Raw genomic sequence first — 26,098 nt, forward strand, 5'->3', positions numbered from 1 at the left:
ATGTTTGAGAGCGCTCTGTTGAGATTAGGGTCCAATTGTCCTAGACCAGGGGTTCTCAAACTGGGGGTCGGGACCCCTCAGGGGGTTGTGAGGTTATTACATTGGGGACCGCGAACTGTAAATCTCCACCCCATGCCCTGTTTTGCCTCCAGCATTTATAATGGGTTAAATATATTAAAAAGTTTTTAATTTATAAGGGGCGTCGCATTCAGAGGCTTTCTGTCTGAGGAGTCACCTATAAAAAAAGTTTGAGAGCCACTGTCCTAGACGCTGCACAACCAGGATCTGCCTGAGGAGTTTGTAGTCTGTATAGCAGAGTCACAATGGGTGAGAGGGGGAACATGGGTCTGAGTGGGGGAATGTCTCTGCTATAATTTTTAGCCTTGTAGCATGAGCTTGATTCAGTTTACCTGGACTCTTAAACTTGCTGCTGTGGTTCCCCCCATTGTAGACATACCCTGAGACAGACTGATGCACATGTGTGGCTGTTGATGCCCAAGATTTTAGCTGATGTAGTTGTTCTCTGCTTTGCTTCTGCCAATGGGAGTGTGGGAGAGGCAGGGTTGGCCAAAGGCTCAGCAGCTAAAGGCAGGATGGGGGTAGATTTGAAGTGCAGAGCTGAGATGGCACAGTGTCTTGCTAGCATGAGATGGAGGCAGAGGGGGTGGGTGGTTGTTGGTATGTCAAGGTCATGCCCCATTTTCCACAGGCAGCAGGGAGCAAGGAATAGCCCCTTTCACCCCAGGACTCTGCAGCAGCGAGGGTTTGGGGATCAGGCAGTGGGTTCATGCCCCATTCTCCCCCAACCTATGGATGCAGTGGGAGAGTATTGCAGAGGGGGTAATGTGCCTGCTCCTCTCCTGGGACGTGGTGCAGAAGGGAGATGGTGGGCCTGCATGGTTCTGTTCTACAAACCACCTGCTGAGAGCAAACATCTTGTCTCTGCTTTCCCAGGTGGTGTTGCAGCCCTACTTCCACAAATGCAAGCTTATCATAGCCCTGCTGGGAGGGACCTCACCTCTGCTCTCCTTGCTAAGTGTTCAGTGGAGTACAAGGCATAGAGGAATGGTGGGGGGTGGGGGGCAAGGAGACTGAATTAGGTATTAGTGAGGGGAAGGGATGGCAGAAGACATGCTAAAGCCGGAAAAAAATGGAGAAATTGGCCTTGTTTTTGACTTAATTGGCTTGTGAGTTGCTTGTTGGCTAGTTTTTGGCTTGTAGCTTGTTGCTTCTTTTTTTGATCGGCTTGCGGCAAGCGGGGTGGGTCGGGGGGAAGCAGGGGCAAGGGAGGGGGGAGAGAGTCAGGGGTGGACAGCAGGCCCAGCACAGTCCCAGACTGCATGTCAGGGGGATCTAGTCACATAGAGTGTTGGGGTTCTTAGGGATTGGCTTGTTCTGATCTTGTTTTGAAATGGGATTAGCTTGATTTTTGGCTTATTGTGAAAGTTGGGGTGCTTATTTACCACGTGAAAGTTGACAACTGTGGATGGCAGTAGAGGTATTGGAGGGCAGTGGGGATGTCATGGGACTGGAGGGGGTGAGGTTTGCATTTGGGAATATTGGAGGAATATTGGGGAAAATTACAGTAATTTGAAAACATTGGTCAGTATGGCTTTAAATGTCCAGGTTGGCATGTGCACTTTACTTACTGTCTCAGCATGTCTCTTCTGCTTAACTTGTCATTAAGGTAACTCCATACAGCACCAGACCACCCTGTCAGCTGCGTATCCTTCACCTTCCCCTTAACACCGCAACTCCTCACACTATCTTCAGTAGTGGCCAGCGTGGCTAGTACTGCATGCTGAGATGCTGTTCCAGTGTTTGGTAGAGGGCACTGACTACCAGGCTCTGCTGCTCTCCTAGATGCACCCTTTTCCTTTGGGAGGTGGGGGCTCCTCCCGAGCCCCCTGGCCACATGACATAGCATTGCACTGTGGCTGTTTCCATGGCCATGTGAGGGGTCTCCAACGTCTTGGGCGGGGCTGGGTCCTGTCACCATCTGCATGGTGAGGGGGTCCCTGCCCAGCATAGTTACAAACCGCTGTTGGCACAGTTTGCTAGTGGTAGCAATTACTGACACCTAGGTGTTCTCTTTTGCTGGCCTGTCACAACTTGCAGCCTCTCCCTTTCCCCATTCTCTAGTCCAGGGATAGCAAGTTGTGATGACTGGGGTTTTCCCCTCACAATATGGTACCTCTCACCTTTCCCCATCTCCTGGTCCAGGGATGGTAAGTGGTGATAGATGGGGATTTATCTGTCACAATTTACTATCATCTTTCCCAATCCTCTGGTCCAGGGGTAACAAATTGTGACAGATGGGGAGCCATCTCACCACAATTTGCTACCGTTGTGAAATCTCTCTCAAATTTGGACACACAACGGTATTTTTGTAATTTGGAAAAACTTTCTACAGAGTTAAACCTCAGACCTATTGTATGTAAATCACTGAATGAAAGTGTTATTTCTTTTAGTCTCTTTCCGTTGTATATTAGGCCATACAGTTTCTATAATAAACATTTAATGCACACAAGTGAAAATAATATAAAACATTAGAGTCTAAAAGTCTACTCAGTCCTACTTCTTGTTCAGTGAATCGCTCAGACAATCAAGTTTGATTACCTTTTCAGGAGATAATGCTGCCTGCTTCTTGTTTACAATGTCACCTGAAAGTGAGAACAAGCGTTTGCATGGCACTGTTGTAGTTGGCGTCACAAGATATTTACGTGCCAGATGCGGTCAAGATTCATATATCCCTTCATGCTTTGCCCACCATTCTAGAGGACACGTTTCCATGTGGATGATGGGTTATGTTCAATAACAATCCAAAGCAGTGTGGACTGACACATGTTCATTTTCATCATCTGATTCAGATGACCCCAACAGAAGGTTGATTTTCTTTTTTGGTGGTTCAGATTCTGTAATTTCCACATTGGACTGGTGCTCTTTTAAGACTTCTAAAAACAGGCTCCACACCTCATCTTTCTCAGATTTTGGAAGGCACTTAAGATTCTTAAACCTTGGGTTGATTGCCGTAGCTATTTTTAGAAATCTCACATTGGTACTTTCTTTGCATTTTGTCAAATCTGTAGTGAAAGTGTTCTTAAATTGAACAACATATGCTGGGTCGTCATCCAAAACTGCCATAACTCAAAGTATATGGCAGAATGCAATGAAAACGGAGCAGGAGACATACAATTCTCCCCCAAGGAGTTCAGTCACAAATTTAATTAATGCATTTTTTTAATGAGTCATTGGCATGGAAGCATGTCCTATGGAACGGTGGCCAAAGCATGAAGGGGCATACGAATGTTTAGCAGACCTGGCATGTAAATACCTAGCAATGCCAGCTACAACAGTGCCATGCAAACACCTGTTGTTATTTTCAGGTGACATTGTAAATAAGTAGGCAGTATTATTTCCCGTAAATGTAAACAAACTTGTTTTAGTGATTGTCTGAACAAGAAGTAAGACTGTGTGGATTTGTTGGGTCTGAAGTTTTACATTGTTTTGATTTTGAGTACAGTTATGTAACAAAAAAATCTACATTTGTAAATTGCACTTTCACGATAGAGATTGCACTCCAGTACTTGTATGAGGTGAATTGAAAAATACTATTTTATCATTTTTACAGTGCAAATATTTGTAATAAAAAATAGTATAAAGTGAGCACTGTACACTTTGTATTGTGTTGTAAATTAAAATCAAATATTTGAAAATGTAGAAAAACATCCCAAATATTTAATACACTGCAATTGCTATTCTATTCTTTGACAGTGCAATTAAAACTGTGATTAATTGTGATTAATTTTTTGTGTTAATCGCGTGAGTTAACTGCGATTAATCGACAGCCCTATTTTCAACACTAAATCTGTACTTTGGCGCGTGCACACACACGCTTATTGCCCTCTGATTTTATTTCAGAAACATTGTCTCAGATCTTTTCCTGAGTGCTGAAATGCAAGAGTTTAACCTCTCTGTATTTTTTACCTCAGAATAGCTCTTGCACCTTAGTTACCCCGCGGTTTAAAAAAAAAAAAATCACCTTTCTAAATTGTGAGGAAAAGCCTTAAAGGATAGATTCATAAAGGGACTTGGGCATTGTGATACTGAGCATCACGATGCCTTTTAGCTGCCTAGAAAGTCATAGGAACATCACTGTGATCCACAAAGCCTGGATTAGGTGTCTAGGCTCCATGTACAATGAATAGAGAGAGAAAAGTACTTTAGAATCTGATCCACAAAAGCCTGCATGCTCAGCGGGGAATTGCCTCAACTAATCAATGGGAGATGCCAACTAGAGAGGTGTCTTCTAAGTCATGTCTCTTCTCAGAGTTCAGTGCCTAAATATCCACTGCAGTTAGGTCCCTAGCTCTCAGGCCTGGCTTTAGGTCTATTCTCCTGAATTGGGCCCCACGCCTAAGAGGGCCCCGGGCCCAGTGGTGAGCTGGAGCCAGTTCCCAAGCTCTGGCAGCTGTCCGCTGCACCCCCGGCCCCAGCTCATCTCCCCCTCCTCCCCTGAACGCTCCGTCCCCCTTCTTCTTCCCCTCCCCTGCTTTCCGCGAATCAGATGTTCGCGCAGGAAGCCTGGAAACAAGCAGCAGCAGGTAAGCTGGGGCGGGGAGGTGTGAGGAGGGCTCCAGGGAGGTGTGGCGCGGCTCAGTCCGGCTCCGGCCCCGGCCCCGACTCTGGCCAGGCGGCGCAGCTCCGGTGGGGGTAAGCGGCATGGTAAGAGGCCGGGGATGGGTTGGATAAGGCCAGGGGCAGGGAGTCCCAGGGACAGGGAGCAGGTGGGGGGTTGGATCGGGCAGAGGTTCTGTGGGGGCGGTCAGGGGACGGGGAATGCGGGGCGGTTGGGTAGGCGTGGGAGTTCCGGGAGTCTGTCAGGGTGGTGGTGGATGGGGTCAGGGAACGGGGGGAGGGGAGGTTGGGTAGGGGGGAGGGTCCTGGGGGGCAGTTAGGGTGGGGGGTCTCGGGAAGGAGTGGTCAGGGGACAAGGAGCGGGCGGGGGGAGGTTTATGGGTTGCGGTTTCTGAGGGGGGCAGTTGGGGGCAGGACATGGGTGGGGGTCAGATTGGGGGTGGGGGTGTACTCACCGGGCGGTTCCCTACCGGGTCTTCGGCGGCAGGTCCTTCACCCGCCGGAGACGTGCCGCTGAAGACCCGTTTGGGATCCGGTTCCTAAGATTTTGGCAGCTCATCACTGCCGCACTTCCTAAAGCCGGCCCTGCTAGCTCTGCCTATTGATCCATGAATGGGAACCCCTCCTGGAGTCAAGTGACATAGGTATGTAAGCTGTTTTGTGAGAATGAGCTAGGCAGATGCCTGACTCCAAACAAAACAGCTGGATGAGATGCCCACTTTATAACTTTTAGCCCAGTATTGAAGCATTCACCTAAGAGGTGGGAGACCCCTGTTCAAATCCCTTCTTTCCCTCTGCTTGAGGGGAGAATTGATGTGGGTCTCCCACATGCCAGGCATCTGCTCTAATACTGGGTTGTAAAGTGGTATTTATAAGATGGATAGTAACACTATATCCTCCTCTGGCCAGATTATGAATGGAACCCAATCCAGTCGGTGGCCTCTGAGCATGCCTACCAGATCAGGCCCCACTTTCAAGATAGGCATTTGCCTGTATATTTTCCCTGGTTTGTGAATCACTCTGGGGCTTAGGTGGGAAACAGGCATTTAGATGGTTAAAGTAAGTCAGAAGTGCACATGCTCAGAGGCAGAAACTTAAGATGCCTAGGGAGCTTTTACCCTGAAAACATAGGTGCTGAGTTTAGGTGTCTGAAGTGTTTGGTGGGAGATTTGGAAATCACAGTGGAGACTAAATCAGGGACTTAGGCAACTAAGTCTGGGTTTAGCTGTCTAAGTACCTTTGTGAATTTAGCCCTGAGTCTCTGTAATGTGTCCATAACATGTAGTGTATGTGCCTGGCTTTGTTTGACATTCTTATAAAGATCTGTCTTCTCCTTTTCAAAACACTTCTATGTGTTGTCAGTAAAACCATCCCTCACAGGAGAGACATGCCATGTTCTTGCATTGATCAGCCACTGATGTAATATGGCTGTCTTAAGCAGATATATTTATAACATTTTTCCCCTTGAGCTCTGATTGGTTCAGCTACCACTGTGATGAAATAGGGAGCGACCTGCCAGGTCACTTGGTTATAATGAAAACATCCTGTACAGCTTCAGAAACAAATATGTAGCATGTCTAGTAAATACCACATCCTATTCCTGGATGTTTTTGGGCCAGGTGACCAACCTTGCACTTTGCATGTGTGCTGAGACACAACATTACAATGTTTTAAGTAAACTGAAAATATTTGTGTTGCAGCTTATCAGACTGTGTCCTTGCAGCTTTGTGGATGTCAGAGTCATGGACTCAGTGATAATGCAAGAAAGATGTAAGAAACAATGCTGTGTTTGTAAGTTAAATCTTCCTGAAGCAGTTAGTAAAAGACAAGGTTTATATCCCATGTGGTTAGTGAGCAGCTAGAGGCTGAATTCAAAGAGGGATCTTCACAGTTAAAGAACCAAAAATGTGGATCAGTTGGTTAATTATAATGGGAGAAGAGTGCCACCATTTTATATACATTGCTCATCAAGAGGATTGCTGTACAGCCAGGCCACCATCCTCTATGTGCACAGCAGCATCTACCATCACAGTCAGGTCTTCATTCTCCTGAAATAGGTCCTGAGTAGTGCAGGGCAGAGCGAGCGAGTGAGCAAGCAAAATCACCTTACATTTTTAGGTCACTAGTGGGATTTTCAAAAGCATCTAGTGCTTTCAACCTTTAAAAATCTGGCCTTTAGTTGATATTTGGGAAGCACATTGAATCCACATGTGGTGATGTGAAAAAACACCAAGGTCCTGGATAGAGAGGCAAAATAACAGTTGACAAAGGCAATCCCCATTGGTAGATCAAAGGAAACTGATTTCCTGGACTGGTCAAAACTTCTTCAATTAGTCTTGAAGTCAGGTAATTCCAAAGAATAAATTTATACACAAAGAAAGGAACAACATTTAGAATTAAAAACTAATATCAATACAAAGAGGAAGTGTTATACTAGAAACACTGAGAATGTGATTGCTGAAGCTACTAGCAACTATTATTTGCAATGATTGTTATGAAAATGTAAATAGCACAATGACAGCCATCTGCATACTAGTAAAGAAGGTTAATGCAGGTGGACTAAGACTAGTAAAAATAACATTTTAAAAAGTAAATAATTTAAAGGCATGAAATTTGGTTTACAAGAAGAAGTGTCAGATTCAGCCAATCAGAGCAGCAGCCAAAACAAGTTTATGAATTGCTGTGATGCTTCATGGAGACAAATAAGTGGATAAGGCTTTTTTAAAAACACTAAAAACGTGTCTGAGAATTATAATTTTTGGAGGGGGAAATGGCAGCCCAAATATTTCAGGGAATCGAGTCTTCGGGGGCAGCTCACTGCGTAGCTCTCATCAGCCAGGGACTAGCTGCCTTGCATTGGGGATGCGGGGAGGGTCGTGCACGCTGCCCTCAAGCACACAGGCCTGGGACGCGAGTGCTAGAGCTGCTGCCCTGCCAGGGGGAGGGTGCACGACTCTGCTCCCCACACCCAATTTGTGCAACCTCTGCAGCCTGGGGCTCACGCCATTTGGGGTCACCGGCCCCCTCTGCCACTGCCAGGCTCTGTCTCAACCCTGTTCTTAGTCCCGGCCCGTGACTTCGCCCCTCTCCTTCCGCTGCCTCCTGCTCTTGATCGCCCCGCGCACGCGCCGTTTGGGCCCTGCGCGTCCCTCCGCCTTGAGCCCGGAGAGCGGGAAGCGGCAAGCGGCGTTAGCCCGCCTGAGGGCAGCGGCTCGCTGTCCCGGAGCATGCGCGGCAGGCGCTAGGTAACGGTCAACCAGCGATCGCCGCCGCGTAACGCTAGGGCCATGGCGGAGCGCCTGCTGCTGCGGGCGCGGCGGGGCGGTCGCGGGACCCGCTCGGTGTCGCTCCGCGGGAGGCGGCTGCAGCGCGTACCCCGGGGCCTGGCGAGCCTCCCGGGGCTGCGGGCCCTGAGCCTGCGCGACAACGAGCTGCGCTGTCTGCCCGTCGAGCTGGGCGGCCTGAGCCGGGTGAGGACCCGCAGGCGGCTGCCACCTCCCCGCCTGGAGCCGCGCCCTGGGCCCCAGCGTGTAGCCGGGCGGATGCGGGGCCAGGGCGCGCTTAGCCTCCTGCCGCCCGAGCCCAGTGTCTCAGATGCGGAGTCGCTCCTCGCCCACGCAGAGCCTGGCCGCTGCGATTCGCGAGGGTTGCAGCCACCCACCAGCCCCGGCCTCTTAGCATCTCCCATCGCTACTGGCCTGCCCCCGCCGCTGCCCTTTCTCCCCATCGCACTGCTGGCGCCGGGGTCCCTTGCCTGCTCCCCGCAGTGGTCGCTCACTGGGAGAACTTTTGCCATGCGGGAGACCTGGGTTTGATTCCCTGCTCAGAGAACGCTTAGTTTTGCGGGTCATACTAAGTGAGGATGTGGGGCTCCGTCCGGTTTTATAACCTATGCCCCTTTTTTCGATAAGAACTAAACATGTCAAAAGCCGGGATGGGAGTTGTGGCAGCTCCAGATGTGGAAAGAAGAGCTTATCTCAGACCTCAGTTGGTGCAGCGATCCCTTGACTGTAGCTGCTAGCTGATATCAAGGCCCCCTCCCTATGAAACTTCTAGAAAGTGCAGGAGTCTGGGATCAAGTTCCATTTGCATCACATTTTAATAAACTTTTTTCCTAACATCAGCTGAAATAAGTGGTCCATCCTGACAACATAACGTAACAGTAAGGTGCATACAGTTAGAAAAACACATTGTCTCAAAACCCTAGTTTTTAGTTGGTCATCTTTTATTGTAGGTCCTCCTTGGTCTCATTCAGAATTTTGAACACCCTGGTTAATGGCAAATATCTATAATTAGTGACTGAATTGTCCAATAATACCTGTCCAAAATTAATTGAGATGACAAATGGAAGCTGTATTTGTAATACAAATGATTTGGTTCTTCAGGGTTGATCAGATTAAATAAGGATTAATTTAACCAGCTACTGGATCAAGTGGAATGTGCAGAGTATAATGTATGTATGTATGGTGGGGAATAGTTTCATACTGTTTATTACCATATATGTAGTTAGGGTGTGCCAGGTTTTCCAGTCTAAAATTGTATTTTTAATGGATCATAAACTTGATAATGGAAGTTTGACCACAGGCTTAAATTTGGCTTTATCATGGTTCAGCGTGGGATCAATATACATTTCTTTAAACCAATTCTTTTTTTTTTTTTTAAATATTCTGGTAAAATTCAAACTACTTTACTTTAAAAATACCCAAAACCTGTAACTGTGGCAAGAAAACAAGTGCATATATTTTCCCATTATTTTAAAAAGCATTTTTACACTATGCTGAGAGGACACGGGGAAGTGCTGATCATCTCACAGTGTAATCTGGAGATGTCCTGAGGCAGAGCCTTTGCTATTCAATGTGTGTGATTCTGGAAAAGTCTCTTCATTGTTGCATCCTAGGGTTTATCTGTGTCAGCCTCTGGGTTTTAGATTTATTTTAGGGCTGTCAATTAATCGCAGTTAACTCAAGTGATTAACTCAAAAAAATGAACTGTGATTAAAAAAATTAATCACGATTAATCGCACTGTTAATAGAATACCAACTGAAATTTATTAAATATTTTTGGATGTTTTTCTACATTTTCAAATATAATGATTTTTATTACAACACAGAATACAAAGTGTACATTGCTCACTTTATATTATTTTTATTACAAATATTTGCATTGTAAAAATAATAAACAAAAAATACTATTTTTAAATTCACCTCATACAAGTACTGTAGTGCAATCTGTTTATCGTGAAAGTGTAACTTACAAATGTAGATTTTTTTTTTGTTACATAACTGCACTCAAAAACAAAACAATGTAAAACTTTAGAGCCTACAAGTCCACTCAGTCCCATTTCTTGTTCAGCCAATTGCTAAGACAAGTTTGTTTAGATTTACGAAAGATACTTTTGACTGTTTCTTATTTACAATGTCACCTGAAAGTGAGAACAGGCATTCGCATGGCACTTTTGTAGCCAGCGTTGGCAAGATATTTACGTGCCAGATATGCTAAACATTCATATGCCCCTTCATGCTTTGGCGACCATTCCAGAGGACATGCTTCCATGCTGATGGTTGTTTAAAAAAAAAATGTGTTAATTAAATTTCTGACTGAACTTCTTGGGGAAGAATTGTATGTCCCCTACTTTGTTTTATCCACATTCTGCCATATATTTAATGTTATAGCAGTCTCGGATGATGACACATGTTGTTCATTTTAAGAACACTTTCACTGCAAGATTTCACAAAATGCAAAGAAGGTCCCAATGTGAAATTTCTAAAGATAGCTACGGCACTCAACCCCAGGTTTAAGAGTCTGAAGTGCCTTCCAAAATCTGAGAGGGTCGAGGTGTGAAGCATTCAGAAGTCTTAAAAGAGCAATACTCCAATGTGGAAACTACAAAACCCGAACCACCAAAAAAGAAAATCAGCCTTCTGATGGTGACATCTGACTCAGATGATGAAAATGAACATGCATCGGTCACTCTGCTTTGGATCGTTATCGAGCAGAACCCGTCATCAGCATGGACGCATGTCTTCTGGAATGGTGGTTGAAGCATGAAGGGACATATGACTCTTTAGCGCATCTGGCATGTAAATATCTTGTGATGCCAGCTACAACAGTGCCATGCGAAAACCTGTTCTCACATTCGGGTGACTTTGTAAACAAGCCCTGGGCAGTATTATCTCCTGCAAATTGTAACCAAACTTGTTTGAGTGATTGGCTGAAGTAGGACTGAGTGGACTTGTAGGTTCTAAAGTTTTACATTGTTTTATTTTTGAATGCAGTTATTTTTTGTACATAATTCTACATTTGTAAGTTCAACTTTCATTATAAAGAGATTGCACTACAGTACTTGTACAGTAACTCCTCACTTAAAGTCATCCTGGTTAACGTTGTTTCGTTGCTGATCAATTAGGGAACATGCTCACTTAAAGTTGTGCAATGCTCCCTTCTAACGTCATTTGGCAGCTGCCTGCTTTGTCTACTGCTTGCAGGAAGAGCAGCCTGGTGGAGCTAGCTAGTGGGAGCTTGAAACCAGGGTGGACCGGCAGCCCCCCTATCAGCTCCCTGCTCCCCTAATTTCCCTGTGCAGTAGCTGCCTGCAATTCAGCTGTCCCTCCCCCCACTGCCATGTACTGCTCCTGCCCTCTGCCTTGGAGCTGCTCCCTGAGACTCCTGCTTGCTGTGCGGGGGGGAGGGAAGAAAGAGGGGGGCTAATGTCAGGGTGTCCCCCTCCCCCCTGCTCCTGCACCCCGCTTACCTCATCTTCCATAGAGCACGGGGAGCACACCAGGGCTCAGAACAGAGGGAGCTTGCAGCAGCTGCGGTCTCAGCAAGCTGATCTAATTAACAAGGCAGTGTACTTAAAGGGGAAATGCGTATATTGCTTTCTAACACATACTTCCTGCTGCCTTGTAGAGTGAGAGAGTGAACCCTTGAGAGCTCAGCCAATTGCTAGTTCATCATTTAGCAGTAAGGGAAATATCCCACCCTCTGACTTCTCCACCTCAGCTAAGCTTCACAATCATCATCACTGTGTACCAGTATTAAATTGTTGGTTTAAAACTTATACTGTGTGTTTGTGTGTGTGTGTATATTGTCTTTTATCTGGTGTAAAAATTTCCCTGCAACCTAACCCCCTCATTTACATTAATTCTTATGGGGAAATGGGATTCGCTTAACATCGTTTCGCTTAAAGTCGCATTTTTCAGGAATATAACTATAACGTTAAGTGAGGAGTTACTGTATTAGGTTGTAATAAAAATAAATATAAAATGAGCACTGTACACTTTGTATTCTGTGTTCTAATTGAAATCAATATATTTGAAAATGTAGAAAACATCCAAAATATTTAAATATATGGTATTCTATTATTGTTTAACATTGTGATTAATCGTGATTAATTTTTTTAATTGCTTGACAGCCCTCATTTATTTATGTAATCTGTGTAAGGTATGTCAGCTTTTCTGGGGTATGAAGATTAGTTTTGAGTGTGCAAATATGTATGTGTACTAAATAAACTACACTAATTCTTAGATGTGATTGAGCATTCCTTCACCTTCATCTCTTAAAACTGTTCTTAGTTACACCAGTAACTATTGATTTCGAGAGAGTTATTCTGCATTTATATTTGCATAAATGAGAACAGAATCCAGCCGCTTTTCTTAGTATTATTGGTTTGTTATATATTTTGCTGGCAGCTTAATTAGTTGTTTTATGTTAACTGATTAGAAGAGTAAAATGGGATTTTCCTAAAACTAATCTTATGCTATATGAAATTGTTTTATTATATGTACTTTGAATATATGCATTAATTTTCTGTAATATATGGAGAATAGAAGGGAAATTTAATAAAGGTCTTAATTTCCTGGGCACTTGTGTTTAAAATGTGATCAGCTTGTGTTTTTCAGTCTGTCTTTGCTAAGGAGGATACAATGTTTAAGAACATTTATAAATATCTCTTTATAGTTGACGGAACTAAATTTGGGAAACAATATATTTGAGGAAGTTCCAGAACAGTTGAAATATCTCCGTTCACTGCAAAAGCTTCATTTGTTTGGAAATAAAATTACTACAATATCACCCACAATATTTGGTAAGTCAATGTCAAATTAAAACAGATAATTAAGTAATTAGAGTGTTTTTAGACCTAAACTATAATAATACATTAGCTATTTCATATATTTGGAGTGAACAGGATTGTTTGGTAAAGTGTGTGGTTTTTTTCATACCTGTTTTATAAACTTATTACTCTGTATGGAAAATTGTAATGTTTGGAAGAAAAAGTTACCTGTTAATGCAGTTTTCAGTTTTCTTTATATGCCTGGTTAAATTAGTTCTGTGACCAGTGGCAAGACTGTCGGAGCCTTCCCAAAAGTGTGTGTGTGGGGGTCCTCACCCTCCAAGGCACTGCCCCTAGCCAAGCTGGAAGTCGGAGCGGGGCTAGGAAGTCCCCCTGCTTCCCCCCGCTGCGGTGGGGGTGGGGCCGGGGCCAAAAGCAACTCCCTGCCTGTGTCCCAGGCCCCATGCCCAGGGCAGGTGGAGGGGCCCAGGCTCCCCACAGCTGCCCATGTGGCTCTCCCTGACCCGACTCTGGCTGGGGAGTGTCTTGGAGCTGCAGCCGGGCCATGATAAGAGCTGTGCGGGAAGCTATGGGGAGCCATGACAGACTCTACCTGCCCGCGGTGTGGGTGGCCTGAGGAGAGCAGGTGGAGGGCTGCGGCTCTGAAGCAGTCCCCTTCCTTCCCCCACCCCGGCGGGAGCCGGTTTGGGGAGAGCCACGCAGGCAGCTGTGGGGAGCCGGTGGAGAGTCGTGGACCCTCCACCTCCATCTGCCCTGGGCCAGGCGGGGAGCCTGGCGAGTGGGGACATGGCCTGGGGGCTGCTTTCAGCCCCCTTGCACCGTGGGCAGGTGGAGAGTCTGCACGGCTCCCACATCTTGGCTGGACTCCATGGGGCCTTGGGGGGAAGAGGAGGGAAAGGGGGCAGGGTTTGCCCCGTCCAGTGGGAGGGCTATGGCCCTCTGGACCCCCCTATTCCGGCACCACTGAAGCGGTAACAGTAAGCATTAGCAACAATCTGACTAAATTCTCGTTAACAACATTCTCTGAATTAAAATACCTACACACCTAAGCTTTGCCATCTCGGATAGAACTAGTGATGTTATGCCTTCAGTACTTGCCTATGGTAGATATTTCACAAGGAAGCAGAAATTTCCTAAAATGCATCGACCTGGTTGTACAGTATTGTACAAAAGGTGGGGGATTATTTCCTGCTGCTTCTTGAGATACTATTATTTTGGCATTTATAACTAAAAATATAAATGTGGTTACTAACTAGTATTTAACTCCTTCACCATAGGTCTGCCAAAAAAAAATAACATTTATTTATTTATTAATTATCATGTTTATTTCAGTAATGCTCAGAGGCCCTTCTCAGGATTGCAACCTAATTGTGTTGGCTGATACAGAAACATTAACCATAGGAACAATTTACGAAGGACTGTGATGGATTTCTCTATCACTGGAAATCATTAAATCAAGATTGGCTATCTTTCTAAAAGATATACTCTAGTTAAAATGAATTAATTTGGTGAAGTCCTCTGGTCTGTGTTATGCAGGAGGATAGAGTAGATGATCATAGTGGTCCCTTCTTGGCTTATAACTTATGCAGGCAGAGCTGTACAACAAGTCATGAATGAATGAAACCACCTATCATCATGGCAAGATTAAATTACCTCACGACTCAAAAGTAAAGAAAATGTTCTCAAAAATCTGTGCAAAGCCGAAGTTTTCACACAGGTCTACTTTATAGCTGAATGAATGAATGACAGCTATTATTAACAACCATTTGCAAAAAAAGCAAGAAAGAAACTACTGTAAGTCATAAAAAGAGGTGCTTGCCATAAGTATGCTGTCTTTCTGTGATGGAATAATTACACCCCAAGGTCAGTATTCTACATCATTACCAGCATGAGTTATGAAAGAGCAATGATTCATTATCCTTACAGTGTCTTTCTTCAGAAGAATATATATAAAATGGTCAATATTTTTTTTTGTATCCAGTATTGTTGTAGCCATGTTTGTCCCAGGATATGATAGAGACAAGGGAAGAAAAGTAGTATCTTTTATTGGACCAGCTTCTAGTGTTTGTGCTACACAGAGCTCTTTTCCAGGTCTGGGAAAAGTATGCCGAGTATCACAGCTAACTACAAGATGGAACAAATAGTTTAGTACAAGTAGTTAGTACGTATTCTAAGGGACCATTGAGGGTGAAGTGGCCCGTTAACAGCTCTGTAGTCATAAAAGGGGGATTGCTGAGTTACAGATTGTTGTAATAAGCCATAAATCCAGTGTCTTTATTAAGATCATGTTTTTTAGTGTCTAGCAAAGTTTTAAATTTAAGCTCCCAGGCTTATTTTTTGAAAGCGTTGTGCAAGTTTCCTTTGAGGATGAGGACTGATAGGTCAGGGAACGTTATCGCTTTGTGATAAGTGTTCACCCAGAGGTTATATGGTGTTTTTTTTCTTTAATCATTTTCCTCCATGAGTTCATTTGAGAGCATACTGACTCTCCGGTTTTGCCACATACTTGTTATTGGAGAATTTTGTGCACTGGATAAGGTACACCACATGTTGTGATAAGTATGTGTAGGACGCAGGGCCCGTGATAGGCGTATTATGGCGGGTGTTGATCAGTATAGCAATGGAGATATGTTTGCAGGTTTTGCATCTGTTGTTCTGGCAGGGTCTGATGCCGCTTTGAGTTGATGTGTCCTGGTCTCTGGGGAACTTGTTTCTGATGATGAGCTTGGAGAGATTGGGGGGTTGTTTGAAGGCCAGAAGAGGGGGTTCAGAAAAGATTTCAGGATGGGGTCCCCATTGAGTATGGGTTGTAGATGTTTGATGATACTCAGGATGGCTTCCATTGTGGGGTGGTAGGTGACAGCTAGGGATGTGTGATCAGCGGGGGTTTCATTTCTGTATTGAAGGAAGTTCTCTTGGGGTATTTGGGTGACCTGTTCCATGATGTGATCTGCTTCTCTGGTGGAGTGTCCTTATTTGGTGAAGGTGGTTTTGTGTGTGTTAAGATGTACATTCTGGGCTTTCTTCTTAGAACATATTCTGTGGTATCTGAGTGCCTGGCTGTAGGTAACGGCTTTCTTGGGGGTGTTTGGGGTGGTTACTGGATCTATGAAGGTGTGTGAGGTGATCAGTGGCTTTCTTGCACATAGCTGTCTGTAGGGTTCTATTGTTGAAGCTGATTGTAGTGTCCAGGAAGTTGATGCTAATGTGAAAGTGTTCCAGAGAGAGTTTAATGGACAGGTGGTGGTTGTTGAAGTTGTGGTGGAAATCTATGAGGGAGTTTAAATTTTTTGTCGAGAGGATGAAAATATTATCAGTGTTTCTCAGGTATATCATTGATTTCATGGTGCATTTGTCCAGAAATTCTTCTTCAAGGTGGCCCATGATTGACCACCTTCAGTGTGACCTATAGATCCAACAGTTACCACAAACACATCAAGAAAACTATTATGTACAGCCAAGCACTCAGATATCACAGAATATGCTCAAAGGATCTTTAGCTGTGACACTGTGCATAGCTTTCCCAGGCAGACTTGAAGAAGAGCTGTGTGTAGCTTGAAAGTTTGTCTCTCTCACCAATGGAAGTTGGTCTAATAAAAGATATTACCTCACCCACTCTTGTCTTTGTAATATTTTTTTTCATTCACACACCTTAACAAAATCCTAATAATTTTACAGTCCTTCCACATGCAAAGCTTCCATTGACTTCAGTATAAATTGTGCATACTTAAAGTCTGCAGCATCTGTATGTTAATTTAGGGAAGTTAAACTTTACCTGTCAGCTGATCTAGTAATTTGACAGGATATTCACCTGTTATAAATGCCTGCCTTTTAAGCACTCTACAAGGCACAGAGAGGAAAGTAAAGAGAGTAGATTGTTAATCTGCCAGATGGAGGTCATTATGTGTGTGTCTAAGGAGAAGACCGAGAGTGAGTGTAAAGATGAATAAAAAATGTACTTTTTATATTCATTTGGATAAGAATGTATTTCTTACAGATGGATTAGAAAAATTGATATGTCTCAATCTGAACAACAACAAGCTTAAATATCTTCCTCCAGAAATACACAGGTAATTTTGATTATTATGTAGCTTACCCTGTGTTGGCTGTATACTGTACATGTTATACTCATGTACAGTCTTTGTGGACGTTAGATGCTAATTTCAACTGCTGGGAAAACTTCTGCTACATTTTCATTTACAGTTGAGCGCCGAGAAATAAAATCTGTAGGTGTTTTTTGTTTTTAAAGTGCTCATTTCCCTTATATATACTCACTCTTATATAGTGAGGTTACCTTTTTGATACTTTTCTGGGAAGAGATGCAATATGAAGTCCTCCTCATTCTCAGGAATGGAATATAATTGTCTCAAAATACTTTTTTGTAAATCTTTTGAGAGTTAGGGTTCTGACTTGGTTCCCACACACAGGCCTTCCAGCTAGTAATTCTACTAAAGCCAATCTTTTTAATATTCTCTCTGAACAATTTGGCTTTTGTGTGTTATCTTTTAAAATATGCTGAACTACAAAATCGGAGCTTTGTACTGTTTCTTATTACCATATATATCTCATTTCTTGTGCTTTAGCGAATGAAACTAGGTACAACTATACTATTTCTTTCTAATTTTTATCCCAATCTTCTTTTATACCAAGAACTTTTCAAGAAAGCCTCAGCATGTAAAGTTGTGAACATTATAGCAAAAATTTAGCTTATGAGATTAAGAAGCATAACCTGGGTTATGCTATTATTATGATTGTGCGACTTAGGCTAGGTACTGAGTAGGAGGATGTCATGGTTTCTTCCCTGGAGAGTTTGCAGTCTAACAGATAAAACAAAAACAAAAGCCCCAAAACCCAGACTAAGGGTGGGAGTTTTGGAGGGCTGAATTCCAGATGAAGAGTGGCCCCAGGAGAAGAGTTGTGCAGGGTCTTAGTGGTAAGGACTAGAAGCTTGAATCTGATGTGATGGGGAAGGACAAACCAGTGCTTTAGGAAGGCAAAGATATGCTTTAGGAATTATGTTGGGGAAGTTATGTGGCCTGTGGTATATAGGAGATCAAGACTAGACAAACACAGTGGTCCTGTCTGGCCTTAGAATCTATGAATCTTTGAAGTCGAGGGATTCAAGGACAGGGGATGACTTAGATGGGGCAAAGATGATGATATAACTACTGTATTTTTTTATGGGCTTGAAGGATATTATGGATGTCAGAGAAGCTGGAGAGGATGAAAGAGGTCTTTTGTAGACAAAAGCTTAATCTCGTAAATATTGTGGAGGATGATGCCCCCTCTGGCCTCTAGTTAGTCAAGTTTTTCTGACCAAGAAGTTCCTCCTGTCTGTTCTGTATTTGGGTGAATATGTTGTGATTTTCCCAGTGTGATAGTGTATATTTTCTTCAGTGCATTTTGAACAGAAGTTATTTTACCAAATAAGCACATCAAAATTGTCTTAACTGTATAGAAGAAAATGTTCAGTATGTTCAAGAAGAAAAACATTAAGTTGGAATGAAAAGTACAAAATCTTTACTAACATTTCTGTTACCCAAGTAATCTTATCCTGTAAAAACATACCCTGTTTCAGACGCACAGGACCATGTTCATCCCTGGTTGTAACGCCATTGATTTCAATGTTGTATTTGGCTCAAGATGTTTTCACATTGGAAAATGTTAAGAACCATTTTAGCAGAAAAGCAGCAAATGATTTTAAAATACACCTCTACCCGATATAACGCGACCCGATATAACACGAATTCGGATATAATGCGGTAAAGCAGGGCTCTGGGGGGACAGGGCTGCGTGCTCCGGCAGATCAAAGCAAGTTCGATATAACGCGGTTTCACCTATAATGCGGTAAGATTTTTTGGCTCCCGAGGATAGCGTTATATCGGGGTAGAGGTGTAATCATGATTACATTCAGACATTTTTGTCTGATTTTCCTGTCCCCAGTTTCTTGATTTGCTTTTTCTGACCCATACATGGAGTTTGTAATTAATGATTTTTGTACCTTCAAATACAAAATGCTCCATGTTGTTATGTACTCAAAATGGGAAGAATCTAGTGATAGAATCTTTTTTTTTAAATAATTAGAAAGAGGAAGAAAATAAAAGTTCAGATTATATAAAGCTCTGTGCACCAATAAGAATGGCCATACTGGGTCAGACCAAAGGTCCATCTAGCCCAGTATCCTGTCTTCTGACAGTGGCCAATGCCAGGTGCCCCAGAGGGAATGAACAGAACAGGTAATCATCAAGTGATCCATCCCCTGTTGCCCATTCCCAGCCTCTGGCAAACAGAGGCCAAGTTCACCATGCTGGCTAATAGCCATTGATGGACCTAACCTCCATGAATTTATCTAGTTCTTTTTTGAACCCTGTTATAGTCTTGGCCTTCACAACATCCTCCGGCAAGGAATTCCACAGGTCGACTGTGCATTGTGTGAAAAAATACTTCCTTTTGTTTGTTTTAAACCTGCTGCATATTAATTTCAGTTGATGGCCCCTAGTTCTTGTGTTATGAGAAGGAGTAAATAACCTTTCCTTATTTATTTTCTCCACACCAGTCATGATTTTATAGGCCTCTATCATATCCCCCCTTAGTCATCTTTTTTTCCAAGCTGAAAAGTCCCAGTCTTATTAATCTCTCCTCATATGGCAGCCGTTCCATACCCCCAATAATTTTTGTTGTCCTTTTCTGCACCTTTTCCAAGTCCAATGTATCTTTTTTGAGATGGGATGACCACATCTGCACGCAGTATTCAAGATGTGGGCGTAGCATGGATCTATATAGAGGCAATATGATATTTTTTGTCTTATCCCTTTCTTAATGATTCCCAACATTCTGTTTGCTTTTTTGACTGCCGCTGCACATTGAGTGGATGTTTTCAAAGAACTATCCACAATGACTCCAAGATCTCTTTTTTGAGTGGTAACAGCTAATTTAGACCCTGTCATTTTATATATATAGTTGGGATTATGTTTTCCAATCTACATTACTTTGCATTTATCAACATTGAATTTCATCTGCCATTTTGTTGCCCAGTCTCCCAGTATTGAGAGATCCTTCTGTAGCTCTTCGCAGTCTGCCTGGGACTTAATTATCTTGAGTAGTTGTGTATCATCTGCAAATTTTGCCACCTCACTATTTACCTCTTTTTCCAGATAATTGATTAATGTGTTGAATAGGACTGGCCCAGTACAGACCCCTGGAGGACACCACTATTTACCTCTCTCCATTCTGAAAACTGACCATTTATTCCTGATATAACTAGATTAGGGATGTAAAATAGTAAACAGTTAAATGGTTAAACAGTAAGCATTAGTCTCACCGGTTAACCACCCTAACCGTTAACCCGGCCAGCCAGCCGGAGTGACCCCAGCCATGCTGGCAGGCCGGATGGAGCAACCCCACCTGGCCAGTGGGAGCAGCTCCAGTCCGAGGTGCGCCGGCCAGCCGGAGCAGCCCCAGCCTCAGCTACGCCAGCTGGCGAGCATAGCCCCAGGTGTGCCGGCCCCTAGAGTGACTCCGGGTGGACAGGAGCAGCCTCAGTCCCAGCTGCTGGCCGGCCTGCAGGAGTAGCTCCAGCCCTAGCCACCGACCAGCCATAGCAACCCCAGGTCTAGCCGCCGCTGGCCAGCGGGAGTAGCCCCAGCAGTTAACCAGTTAAATAATATAATTTTAATTGTTTAAACAGTTAACTTTTTAAAACAATATTTACATCTCTAAAGTAGATATATTACTGTGAGTACTTGTACATGAATAGGTCATTGATTACTTAATATAATTTTCTTTTTTTAATTCTTTCATTGTTTGCAATTGCTTGTAAATGTCATTTTCTGTAGCACTTGTGTATTTTTCCATTGAGCATATGTGTTGTGCTACATTTACAAAAAGTGCTGAAGTCAACATGACAATTGACTTTGTGTTTCAGCATCCCATTTAACGTAGATCTGAGAAAATGTTTTTTCCTTTTAAAAAAATGTTAATGTTGAGAATGATGCCAGATTGACAGTACCAGAAAACTGAAATCCTTTACTTATAGAATAGATACACACCACAAGCAGCAGCAGTACAAGCTTTCTGTTACTGATTCTGCTGCAAAAGTGTGTAAAAGCCTGTTTTAGGAGGATCACAGTTGAGAAAGGTACTTGACCTTCCTGTTGTGGCTGCTGATAAAGGTGCCATTTCACGTGGTGCCCACCAAGACCATTAATTCATTTTTCATAGGTCACCTGTTGTTGTAAGGACAATTTCTTGTCAGTACCCCAGCACCCCTACCTCACTGCAGACCCAGCTGCACTCCCACAACTTGTTCATTGACTGCTGCAGGGTGAGCATGTATGTCTCACGAACACACTAAACCCTTGTGTCATAACTATAAAGGGAAGGGTAACAGCTGTCCTGTGTACAGTACTATAAAATCCCTCCTGGCCAGAGACTCCAAAATCCTTTTCACTGTAAAGGGTTAAGAAGCTCAGGTAACCTGGCTGGCATCTGACCAAAGGACCAATAAGGGGACAAGATACTTTCAAATCTTGGGGGGGGGGAAGGCTTTTGTTTGTGTTCTTTGTTTGGGAGTGCATTCGCTCTCGGGACTGAGAGGGACCAGACATCAATCCAGGTTCTCCACATCTTTCTAAACAAGTCTCTCCTATTTCAAACTTGTAAGTAAATAGCCAGGCAAGGCGTGTTAGTTTTCCTTTGTTTTCTCAACTTGTAAATGTACCTTTTACTAGAGTGTTTATCTTTGTTTGCGGTACTTTGAACCTAAGACTAGAGGGGAGTCCTCTGAGCTCTTTAAGTTTGATTACCCTGTAAGGTTAATTTCCATACTGATTTTACAGAGATGATTTTTACCTTTTTCTTTAATTAAAAGCCTTCTTTTTAAGAACCTGATTGATTTTTCCTTGTTTTAAGATCCAAGGGGTTTGGATCTTGATTCACCAGGAGTTGGTGGGAGGAAGGAGGGGAATGGTTAATTTCTCCTTGTTTTAAGATCCAAGGGGTTTGGATCTGTATTCACCAGGGAATTGGTGAAAGGTTTCTCAAGGCTTCCCAGGGAGGGAATCCATTGGGAAATGGTGGCAGCGGACCAGAGCTAAGCTGGTAGTTAAGCTTAGAAGTTTTCATGCAGGCCCCTACATTTGTACCCTAAAGTTCAAAGTGGGGATACAGCCTTGACACCTTGTCTACACGACAAATTTATGTTGGTATAACTACGTCGCTCAGGGTGTGGATATTGACATAACTCCTGGTGTAGACAGCGCTATGTTGACAGGAGGGCTTTGTCCTTCGACATAGCTGCTGTCTCTTTGGGAGTTGGAGCACCTAAGCAGATGGGAGAAGCTCTCCCCTCAGCATAGGTAGTGTCTTCACTAAATGCTACAGCAGTATAGCTGCAGCACTGTAAGTGCAGACAAGCTCATAGTTTATTTAATATGTATTAGTAGTAGAGTGGATTTAAAAAATAATAAATGTTTGGAATTCAGACTGCATTTTCTCCTTTGCTGTTAACATCTCTGGCCAATTCCTTTGTTTTTGGAACCTTTAATAAAAGCAAACAATTTGTGATTAATCACTATATACAGATGGATACTTTAAAAACATACTTAAAACATTTTGGGAAAGATGTGAACAAATGGGAGAAAGTCCGGAGAAGAGCAACAAAAATGATTAAAGGTCTAAAACATGACCTGTGAGGAAAGATTGAAAAAATTGGGTTTGTTTAGTCTGGAGAAGAGAAGACTGAGTGGAGACATAACAGTTTTCAAGTACATAAAAGGTTGTTACAAGGAGGAGAGAGGTAAATTGTTCTTCTTAACTTCTGAGGATAGGCCAAGAAACATTGGGCTTAAATTACAGCAAGGGTGGTTTAGGTTGGACATTAGGAAAAATGTCCTAACTGTCAAGGTTTGGAATGAGCATTGGAATAAGTCCCCTAGGGAGGTTGTGGAATCTCTGTCTTTGGAGATTTTAAAGGGCAGGTTAGACAAACACTTGTCAGGGATGGTCTAGATAATACTTAGTCCTGCCATGAGTGCAGGGGACTGGTCTAGATGACCTCTCATGGTCTCTTCCAGTCCTGTGATTCTGTGATTGTATGAAAACCCTTAACAATTACTCACTAGGGTTAGCCCTTAATAGTTGGCCAGCATAGAGTTCAGTTTATATAAATATGTTACTCAATATAAAAGTATATAATTAAAAATAGAAGTAATCCATGTACAGCAAATTCTACAGTAAAAAGTTTAAAGAAATTGATACATATTGTAGATTATAAATTAAACGTACCATGGCTGTACACTGAAATACTTTATTAATTTCACAGGTTAGAAAATCTTGAAAACATGAATTTAAACAATAACGAGCTAGAAAGTATTCCCAAAGAGCTATGTTCCTTGCAAAAGCTCTCTGAACTCCATCTATCCCACAATTGTCTCATCACAATACCTGAAGAGATTGGATACATGACGAATCTCAGAATGCTGTGCCTGTCAAGAAACCAAATAGGAGTGCTCCCTGACGTGAGTAATGTTGTGCTTTCAAAGGTAGTATTTTCTCTTTCAGTGAATATGGATAGCTTAAGAAAGCATTTGAATAACACATCTTTAAGGATGGAATTTTCCAAAGTGCCTAAGTCATTTCAGTGGGGCTTTTATGACTAAGGCACGTTTGATAATCCCACCCTTAGAGATATGTTGTTCAAATGCTATTTTCTTGAGGAATATGGAGATCTCAAATTTTATAAGGATTAATAGGTTGGTTTTGTTATTACTTAAAATAGGACTAAAACCTTATTGGTTAAATTAGAAAAGTAGGGGTGAAATTTTCAAAGGGCCCCGACTCAGCCTCTCTATCTTTGTGCACCTCGTTTTGGCCTTGCAACTTCTAGGAAACTCAACAATTGAAATGTTCATGCCCAGAGCAGGGCAATTAGATGCTTGGCTACCTTATTTATTCACACATGCCATGTACATGTACCAATTTAGGTTTCATAAGCACACAGAGTTAGACCATTTTTGAAAATTATCCTGTTAATTCTAGAAAATCTGCAAAGAGGACTATACTTAGAAACATACTATCTAGTGGCCTGCTTTTCAGTGGAGCAGTGTGTGGTTGCTCCACTAATCTCATTTGAGAATCAAGAGGAGATTCAGGTGTTTAGTGCCCTTGAAATCTCAGGGCACATTTCTCTATAGTGAGTGGTCCTGGTTGAATTGATAAGAAAGTTTGAAAGTAATTGTATAAAAAAGTGCAATAACATCCCTGACTGCAAGGAATCTCATTACATAAAGTCTGAAGCGATAAAGAGCCAGAAGCAACTAATAATGCAAATTCATTGTATTCATTGTTTTGAGATATACTAGGCAAAGACTTAAATAGACAATGTCAGCTGCATGATTCCTCAAAATGACGCCTTTAAGAGAATATGTGGTAGCTCTGTCACAGCTGGAAAGGATTCTACATGCACAGGAGAAGTGTAAACATCTTCATAGTGTGTGTATTATAAAATAGAAACATAAAAGATTGTTCTGCCTCTTTATGGGTCAAATACATATAACAGCATTTCTCTCAGTCAGAGTTGGAAGGCTAGGCTTGCTTTAGTCAAATCTAAATAAAGGTTTAAAATGGGTTAGATATTAAATGTTAAAAGTCTAAACTCTGGCTCATTTTAGTCAGCTTCCACAGAAGAAAAGTAACCTCACATACTGGTTTTCCTCTTAACTCAAGCCCCCTCTTAAAGACCTTTCTTGATTTGCAGATGCTCTAAGCCCCACTGCCTTTTGAAAATTTGGCCCTAAATGCATATCCATTGAGAAATTTCATTTTGCACTTATTGTACTTGTGCTTAGCTTTCATTTGTCATCCTGTCAAGTTAAAAGAAAAGATAAAGGACATCTGTCAGTTTAAAATAAATATGTTTTGTCTAGTATTTTAATTACAAATTGCTGTCCTATTTATATCAGTAAGTGAATGGTCTTCATCTTAAATTCTCAGGAATATTGCATATACTAATCCTGCCTGTTTCTAGTAGATTGTTTCTGATTGGAATTGTATGACCTTTTCTATTACCCCATGCTCAGCACCAGTGGACAATCAACAGTATGTGCATCAAGGAGGAGGAAATAAAATTTGGAACATTTAAAGCTTGTATGTGATGGAATTTGCTTTGTCTTGTTACAAAGAACATGAGTATTAGATGTACATTGCACAATGTTTCTTTGATTTCTGTATTCACTTTGTTATCTATAAAAGCCAATCAATAAAATGAATTGAAGATGGCTGCCACAAAAGAAAATGTTAAAAACAGCTGTTAATGCCATTGTATCTTGGCAGCTGCTTTCAGCTATTGCTTAAGTTGACATTGAAAACACTTAAAAATACCAGCATAAACTAGAATCCTGTGCATTTGTTTCCATCTAATATTCCAACAGATGCAAGCAATTATCTTAAGAAATGAAAATTGAGTTAGATGTTGAGGGCTGGGAACCAATAGTAATTTTGAAAGTGAAGGAGCTCTATTTAAAAGTTTTTTTTTAATTGGAGATAGGAGTCTGAGAAATGTGGATTCACAGGCTGTTCAAGCTCCTTATGTGGTACACAGGAAAAGCCTTGATGTAGAGAAGAAGATATTGGCATTGTAAATAATTCAGAATGAGGTGTGAGGGAGGATGTGGGGGATAAGAGATCCATGGGGATGGTGAATGATAAATGCAGGCGTTATTTTTGTAATACCAAAAGAATGGACACCTTCTTCCCTTTTGTAATTTTCAGTTTTCCTCCTATTTTCTCTTTTATCTGGTAGCTCAGTCTCTCTTCGTCAGTACTGTTGCTTCCTGATGCCTGAGACTGCTCTCTCATCTCATGGGGATTTTAACTTCACATTCACTGTTGTTGATATTTTTCAGTTTTTATTACATTGTTTTCCCCCCTCCATCTAGGGCCTTTGCAAATTGAGAAAACTAAGAATTCTAGATGTAGCAGGGAACAAAATTCAGATTTTCCCAATAGCAGTAAGTATTATTTTCTATATTCTATCCTCTAATATGAAATTTCTACTGCAGATCTATTAAATGAATTAAATGGGTAGCCTATGTAACTTGTAGCAATTGATACCATGAGTTTCACAACTCATTGAGTGAAAAGAAAAAAATGTGTAGAGTAGTTGCATATAAACCAAACAAAATCCAATTAGATTTAGCAAAGTTATGTAAACCACAGTAGCTTTGTCCTAAACATTCCATATAATAATAGAATTAATATACTTTTAATATTGTTAAATCAAGGAGCCAAAAGTTTCAAATTTAAAAATGTGTCTGGGACTTTCCAGTTGCTAAAGAATTTTTGTTTATGTCAAAATACAATCATACATTTCACCACAATTTGCAATAG

The 26,098-nt window shown here is 42.3% G+C and overlaps 1 protein-coding gene across 3 annotated transcripts in view; it reads left to right on the forward strand.

The window, feature by feature from the left end:
• Positions 1-7,889: 7,889 nt before the first annotated feature.
• Positions 7,890-26,098, forward strand: part of LRRC69 (leucine rich repeat containing 69) — a 39,308-nt gene continuing 21,099 nt past the window's right edge. For 2 of the 3 annotated variants that reach the window (XM_034763247.1, XM_034763249.1), the window contains exons 1-5: positions 7,890-8,108; positions 12,598-12,724; positions 16,710-16,782; positions 23,034-23,229; positions 25,648-25,719. In XM_034763247.1, coding sequence (XP_034619138.1) covers positions 7,926-8,108; positions 12,598-12,724; positions 16,710-16,782; positions 23,034-23,229; positions 25,648-25,719 — 651 coding nt within the window. In that variant the 5' untranslated portion in view covers positions 7,890-7,925. The remainder of the gene's footprint in view (positions 8,109-12,597; positions 12,725-16,709; positions 16,783-23,033; positions 23,230-25,647; positions 25,720-26,098) is intronic. The other variant, XM_034763248.1, reaches the window with a different exon arrangement.

This window comes from Trachemys scripta, chromosome 2 (assembly GCF_013100865.1).
Source record: "Trachemys scripta elegans isolate TJP31775 chromosome 2, CAS_Tse_1.0, whole genome shotgun sequence".
NCBI lineage: Eukaryota > Metazoa > Chordata > Testudines > Emydidae > Trachemys > Trachemys scripta.